The sequence below is a fragment of the Hibiscus syriacus genome, unplaced genomic scaffold, assembly GCF_006381635.1.
Source record: "Hibiscus syriacus cultivar Baekdansim isolate YM2019G1 unplaced genomic scaffold, ASM638163v2 tig00112216_pilon, whole genome shotgun sequence".
NCBI lineage: Eukaryota > Viridiplantae > Streptophyta > Magnoliopsida > Malvales > Malvaceae > Hibiscus > Hibiscus syriacus.
In genome coordinates, this window is record NW_024063269.1 from 434719 (window position 1) to 453480 (window position 18762).

An 18762-nucleotide genomic window follows, 5' to 3' on the forward strand; every position below is an offset into this window, starting at 1 on the left:
ACAGAAACTAAAATGTATTAATTTAATAGAAGAATAATAATTATATAATATATATGTAGAAAATGTGTGTCTACAGTAAGATGGTGTCCAATCTACCTAAATATCATTTTAAAAGGATCGATGGCGACTCTAACGTTTTTATTCAAGTTGAAGCCCAATTCCGGACCCACCCAAAAGACGGTCGCGACAACAACAAAATACTTTATATTGTCAATATTTGTATCCCAAATTGTCATTATATTCTGTTTATATATTATAAGGAAGCAAATCACGAGAGAATAAAGCACGATCAAATTGATCGTTTTGTATTAACTTAATTAGTAATAAATAATCTTTGGTAAAATACACACAACTGCTTTGATGATTCGAAATGGTCGTGAATTAATGCATACATATTTGACAGAACTATAGATAATGTTATATTCTAATTTTCTTAAAAACTTATAAAAATTATTATATTTAGAATATAATACCTCTTATTTGATCAAAGTAATCATTTAGGTAGCGAGTGTAATAATTTTTAATCTAGTGTCTTTTTCGTTGTAAGATCTTTATAGTTTAGAAGGCAAAAAAATGGATTTGGCGAGACAAAATAAGAAACAAACTACATCTTCAAGGAGATGAGGTTTTTCAAGTCTTGAAACACGTTAATAATAATAATAATAATGTATTCTTTAGGTTCATTTAAGAATTTTGGAAGAATTTTCTCTTTCATAAAATCTTTCTTAAAAAAAATTATTTGTAATTTTTTTAATTGCACGTTATAAATTTTTTTTATTTTCTTTTTCTATGTACAATAACTTTCATTTTTTTTCGGATGAATAATGGACCTGCTACAAAATTTAAAAATGAATTTTATTAACCATCCAACCATGGTTTTTAGACGTCAAATAATCTTAGATAAAATACAACTTTTCCTTCTTTCTCTGTCTTGTTTGTTTTCTTTTGATTTCAAGCTTTTCTTTTTCAAGTCGTATGATTGAATCTGAACTGATTTTCAGTTTCCTCAAGACTATCAAGGGTTTTAATTTGATCAATGCTGCACTACTTTATCAACCTTCCTTTTGAAGATGTCTTCCTTTAATTTTTTTTATCAAATTATAATTAATGTGTAAACTATCCATAATCTTCAAATTCCTAAAGTATGCAAATCTTGTTTAAATGCATTCGAACTTAAGATTTATTAGATGTTTATTAAACTAATGGTGAATAGGAATTCTTTTATGTTTGTGAATTCTGAAAACTAGAACCACCTATGTTTCGGGGTCTATATATTCAACAAAACACCTTTCTTTTAAGCTTTCCAATCGGATCCTTACAGTGTTGTGTGTTAAAAAAAACGATGGCATTAATCCAAGAATGATATAGAAAAATAATAATGAATAAATATCATTATAAAATTAAAGGGATAGAACAAGTTTATTGTCTTAAGATTGTTGACCGAAGCAAAAATCTGAGACGAAATCAATCCTGAGAAAATAAACCAACAATGTTAAACTTCTTAGAAGATAAGATAAAAATAAATGGAAATAAAATACTCATTTTATTTTGATCTATTGATCGGAATCAGTTGAGGCCTGTCGCTACACATTTTCTTTAAGACATATTTTCGGTCATTCCTTTGGTGCTCGAGTTCGTTGGTCGTCTGTCTCCCCGGATACAACAACTAATGATCAACTATAGTAGCACATTTGCACAAATCACAAACGATCTTTATCTTCAACTATCACCATCCTCCGAGCACCAATCACCATCCTCGATCTTAAGGGAACAAATATGGTTTGTCTTTCACCGTTAAGAGCACAGTTATGGAAGTACTTATTGTTAGAGTATGCCCAAAGATCAATCATATGATGATTGTAATAATACTTTTATTTACCGATTTTATTGAATAAATGCATTGCCGCTATTGTTTTCATTTATATATATGTGTTTAACATAAACTGGAAGATAATAAAGTCCATATAATGACATAATTGTTATTATTAAAAGATCCCTAGTCATGTATTATTATGGGCATGGGCAATAATAATACGCTTAAGACTAACATGTTATTGATTGATGACAACGAGTTGTCATTGACATAGAGATGTCAGAATTGATACATGATTATATTGTTAGAGAACAATGTATTGGATTGACCGACCATGAGCATATGTCTTGGATTATTATGTGACAGTCATAACATTGCTCATGGTGATGACTATATGTATGATCCTCATACTTGAGATCAATACTATCCCAACATATATTGTTGTATGTTTTGATGCAACTAAACAAGCTCCGTAACTGGTTGCTCTATAAAGACTGTTATTGAATATATCTCAATATATGTAGTGGGTGTGTATGATTAAGATAGGATTTGTCCTTCCTACATAATAGGAAATATATCACAGGCCACTTGATTGAGTAAGACTAGAAACGCATGGCCATGCTCGAATAAGTTGATATGAGATATCATAAACTATTCATTAATTACAATCTACTCTAGATCTCAAGAAACAATAGATGAGTTATACAAGTGTGACTATTCCAAGACTTGTGCCTATTCTAGATATAAAGGACATAAGGATGTAATAAATAAAAGAGTTAATCACCAAGATGATATGTTGAATCATATTTTCTTGTAACTTAGGTGACAATGATATATTGCTAGATGTCACTCATTGTATGTAATATTAGAATTGTTCTAATAATTACTGCTAACGTTACAAGAACCTACAAGGTCACACCCTAGGATTGAAACGAGCAAAGATGTATAATTTGTTGTACGTTACTAAAATATATATCTAGAGTTAATTAAATATATGTTTTAATAATCCTGAATATTTAATTTCAATTAATTAAATATAGATTTAATTAATTTGAAATAATAAAATCCCTAATATGATTAGGGTAACTTGGATATAAAAGTATTATTAAATTCCAATTAATTAAATATAGATTTAATTAATTTGAAATAATAAAATCCTAATATGATTAGAGTAACTTGGCTATAAAAGGGTGTGTTAGGTCTAGCAGTCATTTTAGAACACACACAAAAACCTTCAGCTGTTTTTCTCTCAAAACTGTTTTGGGAAGAAAATATTGCTCTCAATCGGGTCAACTGAGTAGAGGCCGAGACGTGATTTCGTGGAGGCTTACGATTCGAACTGATCTACACCACCAGGATTCACTGTTGTCCTTGTTGTTTTTCAAAGAACCCGCTATAAGTTTTCGCATCTCTTTCTCCCGATTTCATTTTTTCGTACTTGGATCGCTGGTGATACCGTCGAGTTTTGTTTCCGCTACGCCATGGGGTGCACCGACGGTCCTAACACTTAGTGCTTTCATCACCTTTCAGAAGCCAAGAACACCCCGATTTCTGCTTCCACAACATTTCCTCATGATCAAGGACCTCTTCTAACTCAGTTCGAATCTCAAGTTCAATGTGCCGAAGCTGATCAGTGCCCTTAGCATCCATAGCCTCTTGAATGCGGGATAGGCGAGCTTTGAGCTGTCGTTTCTTTTGAGTGATATGACCATACACCGCTTTATTCCACTTATTAAGGGATCCGAGAGGGTTAAAATGTAGTTGATGATACTGCCTTCAAAATTCCAAGTATTCTGAATGAATGAGCTAAAATTAGGGTGTTTGGTCAAACCTGCAATGAAACGAAAAGGGCGAACCTGCAAATTATACTGGGAGTAGTTTTGGGTGCGAAGCAGAATCGGTCTATGGTCGGACTTAAGTCTGGGAAGGTGTGGACAGCAGAAAAAGTCGCTATACGTATGGGCCTCGACGAGTTTTGTCCATCTTGGTGAACTTTGGAAGACCCGTTATCGTCCGATTCTTGGGATCTGATTTCCGAAGCCTTCTGATGACGATGATAGACTTGGACAGGCGGCGAACAGGCCACCGGAGACGGGAACAGAGACACTTGATTCTCTTGTTGAGGAGTTTGAGCATGGTGGAAAAGTGGGTTGTGAACAAAATGGGTTGTAAAGCTTCTGAAGATTGCATGAGAGAAGAAAGAGTTACACAGGAGTTTTCAAAGAGTTTGGAATAAAGAAATAATAAACAGTTGAATGACATCAAAGCAAAGATTAGGTTATAAAACATAGTTGGCTAGCTGGTTTTTGTTAAGAGTGGAAGAGTAGAAGGTGACTTCGAGTAAAGGGTATGTTGACTAGTGACAGTAAAGCAAGGGTTGAATGTGACTTTTTTGCTTCCAATACAGGGAGGAGGGTAAGGAAACATTGCCAACTCATATAGCAATTTGTGGGTCTTTTAATTTAATATATATTTTTTTTGGTGAGTGAAGTTAAAAATCTTTACCACTTTGAAAGTTGTTAAATGTCTTTAAATTACATTCATTAAAATAACAAAAAAAAGAATATAAATTTGTTAATTCTTTTGTGGGTATTTTTAATTTTACAACTAATGGATCTTACACTATTTTTTTTATCAAAATAAGATTCTAATGTTTTTGTTATATTTATATTTAGGATTCTACCTTTATATTTTAATTTAATAAAATTTAAATAATCTATTTTATAATGAGTAAGTTTAAATAGTTAATATACTTCATTATTCAAATTAAAATGTTTACTTCATCTTTTTGCTTATAAAACTTTTTAAAGTCTATTTGATTAAGCTATAGTATATATATCAATTTCTCTTAGAAAACATTTTAAAAAATATTAAAAATGATTCCTTATAATTATAATTATTTTTATTATGTTTTAAGATAAGTTGTGCAAAATTTTAAAAAAAACTACACCCGCAATGGCCGTGATGGCATCCCTTATGTCGCAACTGCGATAAACGTAAAGCGACCGAAAACGTGACCGCGAACACTATTTAAAACCCTGGTTTTCAAGGTCTCTCTGCAGAGTAATACGTTTCATCTTATCTGGACTCCCATAGATAAGGGTGACCAGAAACAGAATATACACATCATATCCTTTGACAATAACATGACCAAATTGGGGATGGGCTGTAATAATCTCAACCGAGATAGATTTATTCCTATTAGACATCAACTTGTAATTAGTTTGTTATTAGTTAGTTCAAGTTAGTTCATTAGTTAGCTGTTGTAATTCGGTTAGTGAGTTAAACTTATAGTTGTATATAAACTAGCCATGTAATCCTTCTTTGAATGCAAGTAAGAAAGCATTATTCATTTCCAGATTTCTTGATTGGTATATGGTATCAGAAGTTTGTTTCTCTCTTCTCACGCTTCATCATAGTTGAATCATTGAACGATAATTTCGACAATAGGGCAAATCCCTACTACTTGCATCAGTCTAACAATCCTGGTATGATATTAGTAAGCCAGTTGCTTTCCAATGATAATTTTCACAGTTGGAAAAGATCGATGATGCTTGCCTTATCTGGCAAGAACAAACTTGGTTTTATTGATGGTTCCATTTAAGCTCTTGACTCATCTATGGTAAACCAGTTTAATGCTTGGATAAGAGCCAACAATTTGGTCAATTCTTAGCTTCTCAATTCAGTCTCCAAAGACATTGCTGCAAGTTTACTATATCATATGAATGCTGCTAAAATGTGGAAATATTTGGTTGATCATTTCCAGTAGTCGAATGGACCACATTTGTTTAACTTAAAGAAGCGATTGTGTGAGCTCATGCAAGATAAACTGTAAGTAAGCAATTACTATACTCAGTTGAAAATTGTTTAGGATGAATTGTTTTCAATTCGACAGTTATGTAGTTGTCTCTAGTGTAATTGTGGAGGAGTACAATGCATGCTTGCTGAACAGTAACAAGAACAAGTCATCCAATTCCTAATGGGGTTGAATGAGTCTTATGCTTATATAAGGGGACATATTCTTTTAATGGATCCTCTTCCTCCCATTTCAAAAGATTTTTCTCTAATCATTCAAGAAGAGAATCAAAGAAATATGCAATCCCTTCATCCTATTTCTGAGCGTACATTTGCTATCAAGGCTCATTCTTGCACCAACACTCGCAAGAACAAACCTTTGTGTAGTCATTGTAACCTTCTTGGTCATACAAAGGACATGTGTTATAAATTGATTGGTTATCCACCTGGTTATAATTACAAGAATTGGTCTTCTTCAAACTCTTCTCGTGGAAAAGGTTCTCAAGTTATTCACACTAATTTTATGGTTTCTCAGCAAAGCTCTTCTACTATCACTGAAGCTTTCACTCCTGATCAATGTCAGCAATTGATTGCCATGCTTACTTCTCAGTTACAATCTGCATCGACTTTGGATATTCGTACCAACTCAATCAATACTTCTATGCAAGGTAAGATCATGTCACACATAAATGCTTTAGGTGATGGAGTATCTGATTACTGGATTTTAGATTCGGGGGCTTCAAGACATATATGCTATTCAAGAAATAACTTTGAATCACCATTTCTTGTAATGAATTGTTCGGTCACCTTACCTAATGGATCCATCATCCCAGTTAGCTTTGCAAGCACAGTTCATTTTTCATCTGATTTTGTTTTACATGATGTGATGTTTGTTCCAGACTTTCGATTCAACTTGCTTTCAATCAGTGCACTGTTAAAATTCTCTGATCTTAGTGTGTTGGTTTGCAAAACGGACTGCTTAATTCAAGACCTTCGTCAAGTGATTGGGAAATGTGAGTTGGTTCAAGGACTTTACTTACTGCAGATGTCCTCGTTCAAAACCAATATCTCATGTAATAGTGTTTCTAGCATTTTGTCTAGTGACTAACATAATAGATTGGGTCATCCCAGTCTTCATGTTATGCATCTTCTTAAAGATATTTTGTCCTTAAAAAATGTAAAAATGACATATTCTTGTCAAGTTTGCCCGTTGGGCAAGCAACAAAGATTGCCATTTCCAGTTTCTTGTTCTCATACTACACGGTTGTTTAAATTAATCCACTGTGACATATGGGGACCTTACAAGAACAAAACATATTCTGGTCAGGCTTCATTTCTAACCTTGGTTGATGATTTTTTTATATCTACCTGGGTTTATTTACTGCAACATAAATCTGATGTGAACACAATTATACCCACCTTTATATCAATGGTTAAGAAACAATTTGAGCTTGATATAAAGTCCTTCAGGTCTGATAATGCTCATGAGTTAAAATTTACTGAGTTATTTACTAATTTGGGTATAATTCATCAGTTCTCATGTGTGGAAACACCTCAACAAAACTCTGTAGTCGAAAGGAAACATCAACACTTGTTGGCTGTTTCTTGTGCTTTGTATTTCCAATCAAAGGTGCCAATCAAGTTTTGGGGTGATTGTTTACTCACTGCAACACACCTAATTAATAGACTTCCATCACCTGCACTAAACAATAAATCTCCTTATGAAGTCTTACATGGTCACTTACCATATTACATTAGGCTATGAGCTTTTGGTTGTCTTTGCTTTGTTTCCACATTGAAGTCTCAACAAGATAAGTTCTCAGCTCGAGCTTTACCTGCGGTTTTTATTGGATATCCTCCAGGTGTATAGGGGTATTGCCTTTATGTGTTACAAAGCCAAAAGATTGTTATTTCTCGAAACGTGGTATTTCATGAAGGGTTATTTCCTTTTCGAAATAAAAGTTTGTCTGACCATTCTGTTGACATTTTTCAGGACTTTTTCCTACCAAAAGTTGTATATGACATGGTTGATGCCTCATATGTACATGGGATTGAACAAGTTCCTCTTGGTTCTACTGACTTTAATGGTGGTGCTTCCCTTGGCCCTACTGACTCGACTGATGGTGCTTCTCCTGAAAGTGCTGACTCACATGATGATGTTCCCTCAGAACCTATTGCCTTGACTGATGATGTTTCCATACCAGTTCGACGTTCTTCTCGCACTATTCAGAAGCTATCATTTCTTCAGCAATATTATTGTAATAATGTTTCCTCAAACTGCTTATACCCTATCAAAAATATTTTTTCTTCTTCAAAACTCTCAACTGAGTATGGAGCCTTTGTTGCCAATATATCATCTGTTGCTGAACCATATTTTTATCATCAAGCTGTCAAGTCTCCAACTTGGAGAAATGCTATGAATGATGAACTTCGAGCTATGGAGGACCTTGAAACATGGACCATTGTTCCATTACCTGATGGAAAGATTGTTTTTTTACTGTAAATGGGTATATCGAGTGAAGTATAATGTTGATGGCTTGGTTAATCGTTGTAAAGTCAGATTGGTTGCTAAGGGTTTCACACAAGTTGAGGGAATTGACTACATGGACACGTTCTCACCTGTTGCAAAGATGACTTCCTTTCGAGTCTTGCTTTCTCTTGTAGCAACACGTAAGTGACATTTGTTGCAATGAGATGTAAACACTTCTTTTCTCAATGGCATATTAGATGAGGAAGTTTACATGAAATTACCTCCTGGATACAAGTCTAAGCTTAAAGGATCTAATATGGTATGCAGGCTTTACAAATCCATTTATGGTCTGAAGCAAGCATCCAGACAATGGTTTACTGCATTTTCTAATGTTGTCATTCAACTTGGTTTTCAACAGTCTCCATTTGAACACTCATTGTTCACAAGAGGATGTGGAAATGGATTCATTGCTCTTCTAGTATATGTAGATGACATCGTTTTAGCTGGGGAGGACCTACAAGCTCTTCATGAAATTCCAAGTCCTTTACAAAAGCACTTCAAACTAAAAGAGTTGGGGCCCCTACGTTATTTTATGGGCTTTGAAATAGCTAGGAGTAACTATGGAATTATTTTATCCCAGAGGAAATATGCATTGCAATTGCTGGAAGATACAAGTTGTTTGGGTGCCAAACCGGCTGAATTACCTATGCCTTTTTCTTCAAAGTTAAGTGCAAATGAAAGAGAGTTACTTTCTGATTATCAGGAGTATCGACAGTTGATAGGCCGTTTGCTATACTTGACTAATACTAGGCCAGACATTGTTCACTGTGCATTTGTTGAGCCAGTTTGTTTCCTCCCCTTGTCTACCTCACGTGACTTCCTTAAAGCACTTTATGGCCTACATTAAAAGCTCTCCTGGCCTTGGCTTATTATTTCCAGTTTAGTCCACTAATCACTTAAGCGTATTTGTTGATTCGGATTACAGTTCTTGTCTTGGTACACGACGCTCCACGACATGTTTTTGTGTTTTCTTTGTTAATAGCTTAGAGTCCTGGAAATCGAAGAAACATGCTGTTGTTAGCCGATCTTCTTGCGAGGCTGAATATCAAGCCATGACTATGGCTACATACGAATTAGTTTGGCTTGTTTCTTTGCTCTCTTCATTTCATGAGGACATTGATTGTGCAAGATTATATTGCGATAACCAAGCTGAAATTAACCTTGCAACTAATCAAGTGTTTCATGGGAGGACAAAGCACATAGAAGTTGATTGTCATTTTGTATGAGACAAGGTGAAAGCTGGTTTTTTGAAGTTGTTTCATGTCCGTTCCTCAGATCAGTTGGCTGACATCTTCACAAAAATTCTTCGGCCTCCCATATATCATGGTTTTATTGCCAAGCTGTGTCTCCTTAACATACATGCACATCCAGCTTGAGGGGTATTAGACATCAGCTTGTAATTAGTTTGTTATTAGTAAGTTCAAGTTAGTTCATTAGTTAGCTGTTGTAATTCGGTTAGTCAGTTAAACTTATAGCTGTATATAAACTAGCCATGTAATCCTTCTTTGAATGCAAGTTAGAAAGCATTATTCATTTTCAGATTTCTTCATCGTTATAATTCCACATAACCCAGATACCTGCAGAAAAACCGACAGCACCGACACTAAAGCAGGAATCAAAGCCCAGCTTGGAGATGACCTGGTCCGCTTTAAGGCCACTAATGCGGGATTCCATGAGGGAGACCATACACGGCTTATTATCCTGCATATATTCTTAGAAAACTTTCGGGAATTTGATCCCGCCACACTCTTGACAGTTCCAAGTAAGTAAAGAAAAATCCATAAGTAACAAAAAGACAGAACAAACAGGCAACTCTAATAAATACCTCAGTGTTCGATTCTGGTTCAACGATACCTATTGCCGATTCAACATCTTGTTTCTGGATGTTACGAGCTACCTCAGCCATTTTTTCCTTTAAGGGCTCGATCGATGAGTTCTTAGGTTTGATTTTCACTCCCTTGTTACGAATGACATACGGGGATGCCCTCTCCTTAGGGTTTGTAGCTTTGCGGCTAGTCGTGGCTTGAGAGGGTCTCACCTCTTCCCCAGTACTTACACGTTGCTCAGGGAGGAAACTTATAGCTTTGTGAAGTTTAGGATTGTGGTTCGTGTTGATAACCTGAACTGCAAGACCCAAGAAGTTTTCATAAATAGGATTAATATTGGAAGTAAACTCAGCTCCAAGCTTCTCCCTAAGGGTGGGGTCATTCGGGAAAACTAGCTGTATATTTTGAATTTCACCCTCCTTTGTGGGTTTTGCGTGTGTTTTGCCAACATGGATCGTGATATGCATGGAAATTTTGGGGACATCCACTTGCTTGGAGATGACCACGTTTGAAGCGGTGTGGGGTCTGTGTATTGCCACGTGGGACTTTTTTTTCCCGTTGAGCATAGCTTGTGAGGATGATTTATTTCCCTTACTGTTTCCTTGATCTGAGGGAAGCTCAACTGTGGAAACAACCATATTTTTGGAAATTTCATTAGGAAAGGAAACACCACGTATAACTCTTGTATTACCTCCTTGATTAGTGATATGTATTGCCATCTTTGTCCGTTTTTCGTGTCTGACGCCGGCGCTGCCTCTCCACGACCATCCATGGTCCGTATGGTTCATCCGTTGGCTCTTGAGAAGACACCACCAAAGGCTTCATCTGCGTTGGGGTATCCACCGTTGGGGATTGCTCCATCTCCATTGGAGCATTGCTCGACCGGCCAGAACCATTGTTCGTGCATTGTTCTTTAAGGTATCCGAATCTGCCACAATTAAAACAAATGGACGGTAAGTTCTCGTATTCAACGTTTTGGATTTTGTTACCTACGACTACACGCAATATGAGCGGTGATTTTAGGTCGATATGACGGCCACACGTGCATAGCGTCTTCTATTGCTCGTGCCTTTGTGGAAATCGATCTTTGCAACCTAGCCGACAAGCTTGCCGATGTTGTGAAGAATCATTTCTTAGTACATGTATTCCGGTAAGCCGAGAAATCGAATCCATGCTATGACTTTTGTAGGGTACGGCTATGACGTGCTAAAATCTATAGTCCATTGTTGGACTGTAAGGTATTGTCCATAGACGATCCATGGTCCTTCCGCCAAGACCTTCATGTAATCAGATTCGTCTTGAAAACGACCAAGGAAATATCCGTTCTCAAGATCCATGAGGGTGAATGGTGTTGGATCATAAACTTGATCCATTATGGGAGCTTAAACCCAAACCCAAACTAAATTGATGTCATTACTTACATCATTTAATTAAAGATGTCATTGCTTACCTCATTTAAGTAATGATGTCATTGCTTACATCAATTTAGTTAAGTGAGAGTTAGATATTTGTTAAAATTGTAATGGTTTAAATTAGTTTATTTGTGTGGTGTAGGATTGTTCTTGAGTAGTATAAATACCCCTTCCCATTTTAGTTTTAAGCATCAAGAAAAATTAAGAGCTTCTAAGTGAGTGAAGAAGCAAAGTCCTATAAGAGTAAGTCGTAGTTCTTGTTTTTGAGTGAGAGTGCTCTTGTAATATTTGTTTGAGTTTCAATAAATGTTGTTTGTGTGAGTGTTTTATTTCCAACAAAGTGGTATCTAAGCGAGTTGGAAAGATCGAAGGTCTCGACGAGAGGAATCCGACGCCGCCAGAATTTTCTCAATTTGAGTTCTGACGCACCGCCACACACCGCCGGAAGACTGCTGCCAGAAAATCGAGTTGACTCACCTAGTTGAACCGAGTCAGCCGAGTTGGAGCCCTTGACCGAGTTGTCCAAGTCCCTCCCAAGGTTTTTTCGGCGTTCCGGATTCATTCGTGCAATCGGATTTTACAAAATCTCATTATATTGAGAGATATGGCAAATGGTATGACACCATTCCAAGTTCCAACACTCAACAACAAAAACTATGACTATTGGAGTATCAAAATGAAGGCACTTCTTGGATCACAAGATGTGTGGGATATCATAGAGAAAGGCTATAACGAGCCTGCGGATGATGATGCTTTTGCTACTCTTACACCAGATCAAAAGACAACTTTGAAGGATTCAAGAAAGAGAGACAAGAAGGCTCTCTACCTCATCTATCAAGCATTAGATGATGATGGTTTTGAAAAGATTTCAAGTGCAAGCTCTAGCAAGGAAGCGTGGGAGAAGCTGTAAACCTCTTACAAAGGATCCGAGCAAGTGAAGAAGGTTCATCTCCAAACATTAAGAGGTGAATTCGAATCCTTAAACATGAAAGCATCTGAGTCTATTTCATATTATTTCTCAAGAGTAGTAGCTGTTTCTAATCAATTAAAAAGAAATGGTGAAAAGTTAGACGATGTGAGGATAATAGAGAAGATACTCCGTTCGTTGGATCCCAAATTTGTGCACATCATCGTGACGATTGAAGAAACTAAAGGCTTGGAAGAAATGACGATCGAGCAACTCCAAGGATCATTGCAAGCATACGAAGAGAAGCATAAGAAGAAGCATGAGTTTACTGAGCAACTCCTCAAGCTACAACTCAAAGATATGCATGAAAGCCAACGTAATAATAGAAACCAACGTGGCCAAGGCAGAGATAGAGGCCATGGACGAGGTGGAAGTCGAGGTCGTGGACGAGGCTGGAATTACAACAACAACAATTCCAACAACAACTATGAGAAAGGAGAAAGCTCAACACGAGGCCGTGGAAGAATCAATCCGAACTCAAGGCATGACAAATCTCAAGTTCGATGTTATAATTGTCAAAAGTTTGGGCATTATGCTTCAGAATGTAGAGCTCCCAACAACAAAATTGAGGAGAAGGTTAACTACGTGGAGGAAAAGACAGATGGCAAAGAAACTCTTCTTCTAACACGAAAGGAAACTGATGGTGGCCAAGCAAATTCCTGGTATCTTGACAGTGGTGCAAGTAATCACATGTGTGGAAGGAAAGACATGTTCGTGGAGCTAGACGAGTCAGTAAGCGGAAATGTTTCGTTTGGAGATGATTCCACAATAGCAGTGAAAGGGAGAGGTAACATTCTTATCCGTTTGAAAGATGGGAGGCATCAATTTATTTCAAATGTCTACTATGTGCCCAATATGAAAAGTAACATCTTAAGTTTAGGGCAACTGGTAGAGAAAGGTTATGATATTCACATGGATAATTATAATCTTTCTATAAAAGATGATAAGAATAACTTCATTGCTAAAGTGCCGATGTCAAAGAATAGAATGTTCTTGATCAACATACAAAATGATGTTGCAAAGTGCCTGGAATCTTGCTACAAAGATGCATCATGGCTTTGGCATCTTCGATTTGGGCATCTCAATTTTGGAGGTCTAGAGCTGCTATCTAAGAAGGACATGGTGAAGGGACTACCTCGTATCAACCATCCTGACCAGTTTTGTGAAGGGTGTCTAGCTGGGAAACAATTCAGGAAAAGCTTTCCAAAGGAGTCAGAGACAAGAGCCAAGAAGCCACTCGAGCTCATCCATACCTATGTGTGTGGACCGATCAAGCCGAGCTCTCTCGGTAACAGTAACTATTTTCTTCTCTTCATTGATGATTTTTCAAGAAAAACCTGGGTATATTTCTTGAAACAGAAGTCAGAAGTTTTTGAAGTCTTCAAGAAGTTCAAAGCAGCAGTGGAGAGAGAAAGCGGTAGAAAGATCAAAGCCATGAGATCTGATCGAGGTGGAGAATTTATTTCCAGGGAGTTTCAAGAGTTCTGTAAAGCAAATGGAATTCGTCGACCAATGACAGTTCCTAGATCCCCCCAGCAAAATGGTGTGGCAGAAAGAAAGAACAGAACAATCCTTGACATGGCACGAAGCATGCTCAAAAGCAAGAAACTACCTAAGGAATTTTGGGCGGAGGCAGTAGCTTGTGCAGTCTACTTGACAAACCGATCTCCAACAAGAAGTGTATGTGGAAAGACACCGCAAGAAGCATGGAGTGGAAGAAAGCCTGGCATTTCCCATTTGAGAACCTTTGGAAGTATAGCCCATGTTCACGTACCAAACGAGAGAAGAACGAAGCTTGATGATAAAAGCGAGAGTTTTATCTTCATCGCTATGATGCTAATTCGAAGGGCTACAAGTTGTATAATCCAAACAATAAGAAGTTTGTGATTAGTCGAGATGTGGTCTTCAACGAAGAAGGAGAATGGGATTTTAACTCTCATACAAATGACTTCAATTTCTTTCCTCAGTTTGAAGAAGATGAGCAGACAATGAGGGAACAACTAGATGAATCTCAACAAGAGCTTGCAACTCCACCCACTTCACCAACATCAACCACTCAAGGAGACTCATCACCTTCGTCATCGTCAAGTGGGAGTCAAAGTGAAAGAGATGTGCAACGCACAAGAAGCCTTAGAGATCTCTATGAGGTAACTGAACGACAAGATAATCTTACATTATTTTGTTTGTTTACCGATTGTGAACCAGTGAGCTTTCAAGAAGCGGTACAAGAAAAGAAATGGAGAGATGCGATGAACGAAGAAATCAAGGCCATCGAGAAGAATGACATATGGGAACTTACCTCACTTCCCAAGGGACATAAGGCGATAGGTGTCAAATGGGTGTACAAAACAAAGCAAAACGCCAAAGGAGAGATTGAAAGGCACAAGGCGAGGCTAGTTGCTAAAGGCTGGAATTGACTATGATGAGGTATTTGCTCCTGTTGCTCGATTGGAGACTATCAGACTAATCATTTCTTTGGCAGCTCAAAACAAGTGGAAGATACAACAGATGGATGTAAAGTCCGCCTTCCTAAATGGAGTTCTTGAAGAGGAACTTTACATTCAGCAACCATCAGGCTATGAAGTCAAAGGGCATGAAGACAAGGTGTTGAAGTTGAAGAATGCTCTTTACGGGCTAAAACAAGCACCAAGGGCATGGAATAGCCGAATCGACAAGTATTTCCAAGAGAATGGCTTCAACAAATGTCCCTACGAGCATGCTCTATATATCAAGATCAAAGATGAAGATATTTTGATCGTGTGTCTCTATGTGGACGATTTGATCTTCACTGGAAGCAACCCAAGTATGTTTAATGAATTCAAGGATGTGATGATGAAAGAATTCGAGATGACAGACATGGGGCTCATGGCGTACTACCTTGGCATTGAAGTTAAGCAACAAAATGATGGAATTTTCATTTCACAGGAAAGCTATGCAAAGGAGATACTAAAGAAGTTCAAGATGGAGAACTGTAAGCCAATAAGCACACCGGCAGAATACGGGATCAAGATGACCAAACATGAAGAAGGCGAAAGTGTAGATCCAACATTCTTCAAAAGTTTGGTAGGAAGTCTACGCTGTCTAACTTGCACGAGACCCGATATTCTTCACGCATTTAGATTGGTTAGTCGCTACATGGAATCTCCAACAACCACCTATTTTAAAGCTGCAAAGAGAATTCTTCGCTATCTGAAAGGTACAATTGACTTTGGCTTGTTCTATTCAGTTTCTAATGATTACAAGCTTGTTGGATATAGCGACAGTGATTGGGGTGGAGACATAGATAATCGAAGGAGCACTATTGGATTCATATTTTTCATGGGAGATATTGCGTTCACATGGATGTCAAAGAAACAACCGATTGTCACATTGTCCACTTATGAAGCGGAATATGTTGCTGCTACCTCATGTGTTTGTCATGCAATTTGGCTTAGAAATCTGTTGAAGGAGATTGGTTTGATACAAGAAGAGCCTACCAAGGTTTGTGTCGACAACAAGTCATCCATTGCCTTAGCGAAGAATCCAGTATTCCATGATCGAAGCAAGCACATTGATATTCGCTACCACTATATAAGGGAGTGTGTTGCAAGAAAAGATGTGGAAGTTGAATACGTGAAGTCACAAGATCAAGTTGCTGATATTTTTACCAAGCCACTGACCAGCGAAGACTTCTTAAGATTAAGGAACCTACTAGGGGTCACGAGATCAAGTTTAAGGGGGGTGTTGGATCATAAACTTGATCCATTATGGGAGCCTAAACCCAAAACCCAAACTAAATTGATGTCATTACTTACATCATTTAATTAAAGATGTCATTGCTTACCTCATTTAAGTAATGATGTCATTGCTTACATCAATTTAGTTAGGTGAGAGTTAGATATTTGTTGAAATTGTAATGGTTTAAATTAGTTTATTTGTGTGGTGTAGGATTGTTCTTGAGTAGTATAAATACCCCTTCCCATTTTAGTTTTAAGCATCAAGAAAAATTAAGAGCTTCTAAGTGAGTGAAGAAGCAAAGTCCTATAAGAGTAAGTTGTAGTTCTTGTTTTTGAGTGAGAGTGCTTGTAATATTTGTTTGAGTTTCAATAAAAGTTGTTTGTGTGAGTGTTTTATTTCCAACAAATGGTTGGTAGGTTTCCACAGAGAACGTTCTATTGGTAAGAGCATTAAGGCCGATATTCCGACCCAGTAATTTAAGAACAAAGGTCTTCGCCATACTTGATTCCATCTTCCGATAAGCACGCTCTGAGAATTGGATCGCGGGAAGGCCAAACTTGGTTCCAGTAGTGAAATCATCATCCGTTAGAATAAACTCCTCATCAAGATCTTCAGTGTTCTTGTCAGAGCTAGCATCGACTCTAGACAGCCTGACACAATATCAGCGAATGACGACTGGGGGTTTACAGAAGTATCGATAGCCATCGGGCCAACAGGCGGAGTGGTTTTCTCTTCCTCCATGGGATGGATATTCATGGAGGCATCAGAATCCGGTGGCGCTGGCGGAGGATCGGTCATAGAATTTCAGAAAATTATTTCTTATTTTTCTGTTCACATGTTTTGTTTGATTGTTCGACTCTATTCGCGCATCGACGGATGCATTAGTGAACTGAATTAGACAAGTTTAACATCTCTCGTTGGAACCAATTCGAATCAAATTTATATGTTAAAGATAATCTAACATCAGATTTGATATTGTATTTGTTAAATATAATGATATTAAGGTTTAATGGATAAACAAACGTTACAGACTTAATTGAAGATGTGTAATAATATAAGGACTTGTCTTCCATTTTCCTAATTTAAATTCGCTAGATAAGTATTGTTTGATTGATCCACTCTATTGGGGCATACATTAGTGAATTGAGTTATCCAAGTTTTTGAAAACGAAATATTTAATATAAATTTCAAAATATATATTTTATTAATTAAAGAATAATAATATTGATCAACACGATCTCCCCAATCGAAATTTCAAAAGATCTCATCTCATGTAAGAACAAAGTCAAATCAATTTTATATATTATAAATCACCTAGCACATATTAGATACTATATTTATTAAATATATATGTAACACTTCAATTAATAATATTTTTTCGAAAATCATGAATTTGAATGTATTTCTTTTCTATTTTTTAAATGATTCTAATAAAAAACGCATTTTGCATAGAAAAATATTATTCTTTTAAATAAAATTCTTAAAAATCATAATCTAATTCATTCCGTAATAAATTGATTTAAAATTTTCAAGAACACACGAAACAATGATAAGATGACTTCAATTTTAGAAAGATAACCCTATATCAAATTCCGCCAATAACATGAAAGAAATCCAAACAACATAGTATATATTATGGTGAGTTGCCAAAATGAGAGGAAAAAAACCTAGCAAAACCAGAAATCATTCACATGATTTATTGTCATCAACAATTCCAAAAGGAAAGAAAAAATAAATCAAAGCCAGTTGATGGGCATGGAAGAGAAAGATGCAGGAAAAAAAAAACCCGAAAGCAAGAGGGAAATCAAAAAAGGGCTTGGGGAAGGATAGAGGTTAAAAAGCCTACATGCCCTGATCAACTAGGTAGTCACCCAACCTCTCAACCACCATGTTGCACTGTCCGGGAGTCACCGGTTCTTCATATATCCCGAAAATCAAAGCTTGCCCAGTCTTCTTCACAGTCACGCCCCCGGCGCCCTACAAGATTAATCACAACCATTTCCAGATATGATCAATAACGGATTTAGAAATTCTTTTGAGTATATATATGTATATATTAACAACACAAGCTTTTATACGTAGATGAACACCATCAATAAAAGACAATTAATAGAAAAAATTTCGGATTTCGGAACTACTACAAGTTGGAATAGGTCATTCTACAAATTGTTTTCTAATTAACCCAACACAAAAATATTGTGAACAAGAAACAATAAATAATAATTCACAATTAAAGATGATAAATGAAAGAGTAAAACAACGATTGACCTTCTTCCCACGAACAACAGCTCCTGGTTCTCCCTGGATCACCATGTACTTAACGCCACCAAGGTGCAGCCCAGTCGGTGCCAGAGACCCAGGCTCATCAAAATCTTTCAAGATGGCGGTGATCTCTTCGGGCTTAAACTGTCGGCAAAGGTGGAAAGAAAATATACATTATGAAAGACGACGACGATGATGATGAAGAATTGAAGAATAAGATGAGAATCGGATAGAGAGACCTTGGGGAAAGCGGAGCTCTGGGCCCAAACACTGCCGTCGAGACCGATGATGGCGGCGGCGGTCAAATGATTGCCGTTCTCGAGTTCGCACATCAAGTGCTCATCAACGTAAGTTTGCCACGACATTCTTGTTTGTTTCTTCTTCTTCTTTTTTATTTTATCAAAGCTCAAAAACACCCACGATTTTCACTTCCTTTTCAG

The 18762-nt window shown here is 36.8% G+C and overlaps 1 protein-coding gene and 1 pseudogene across 1 annotated transcript; both read right to left on the reverse strand.

Moving 5' to 3' along the window:
* Positions 1-6876: 6876 nt before the first annotated feature.
* The window catches only part of LOC120175838, a 31741-nt pseudogene continuing 19855 nt past the window's right edge, over positions 6877-18762 (reverse strand).
* Positions 17733-18737, reverse strand: LOC120175829 (profilin-3-like). The gene is made up of 3 exons (XM_039182386.1): positions 18562-18737; positions 18329-18466; positions 17733-18037 (listed from the first exon to the last, which is right to left on the reverse strand). Exons 1-3 carry the CDS (start codon positions 18685-18687, stop codon positions 17903-17905), a joined length of 399 nt encoding a protein of 132 aa, XP_039038317.1. The 5' UTR covers positions 18688-18737; the 3' UTR covers positions 17733-17902.

Excerpts from the sequence above, each read along its gene's own strand:
- LOC120175829 (XM_039182386.1), bottom strand. The coding sequence starts at position 18,687 with ATGTCGTGGCAAACTTACGTTGATGAGCACTTGATGTGCGAACTCGAG. Across the intron at positions 18,467-18,561 it reads AGAGCTCCGCTTTCCCCAAG|TTTAAGCCCGAAGAGATCAC; the intron begins GTCTCTCTATCC and ends CTTTGCCGACAG. Across the intron at positions 18,038-18,328 it reads CTGTTGTTCGTGGGAAGAAG|GGCGCCGGGGGCGTGACTGT; the intron begins GTCAATCGTTGT and ends TTAATCTTGTAG.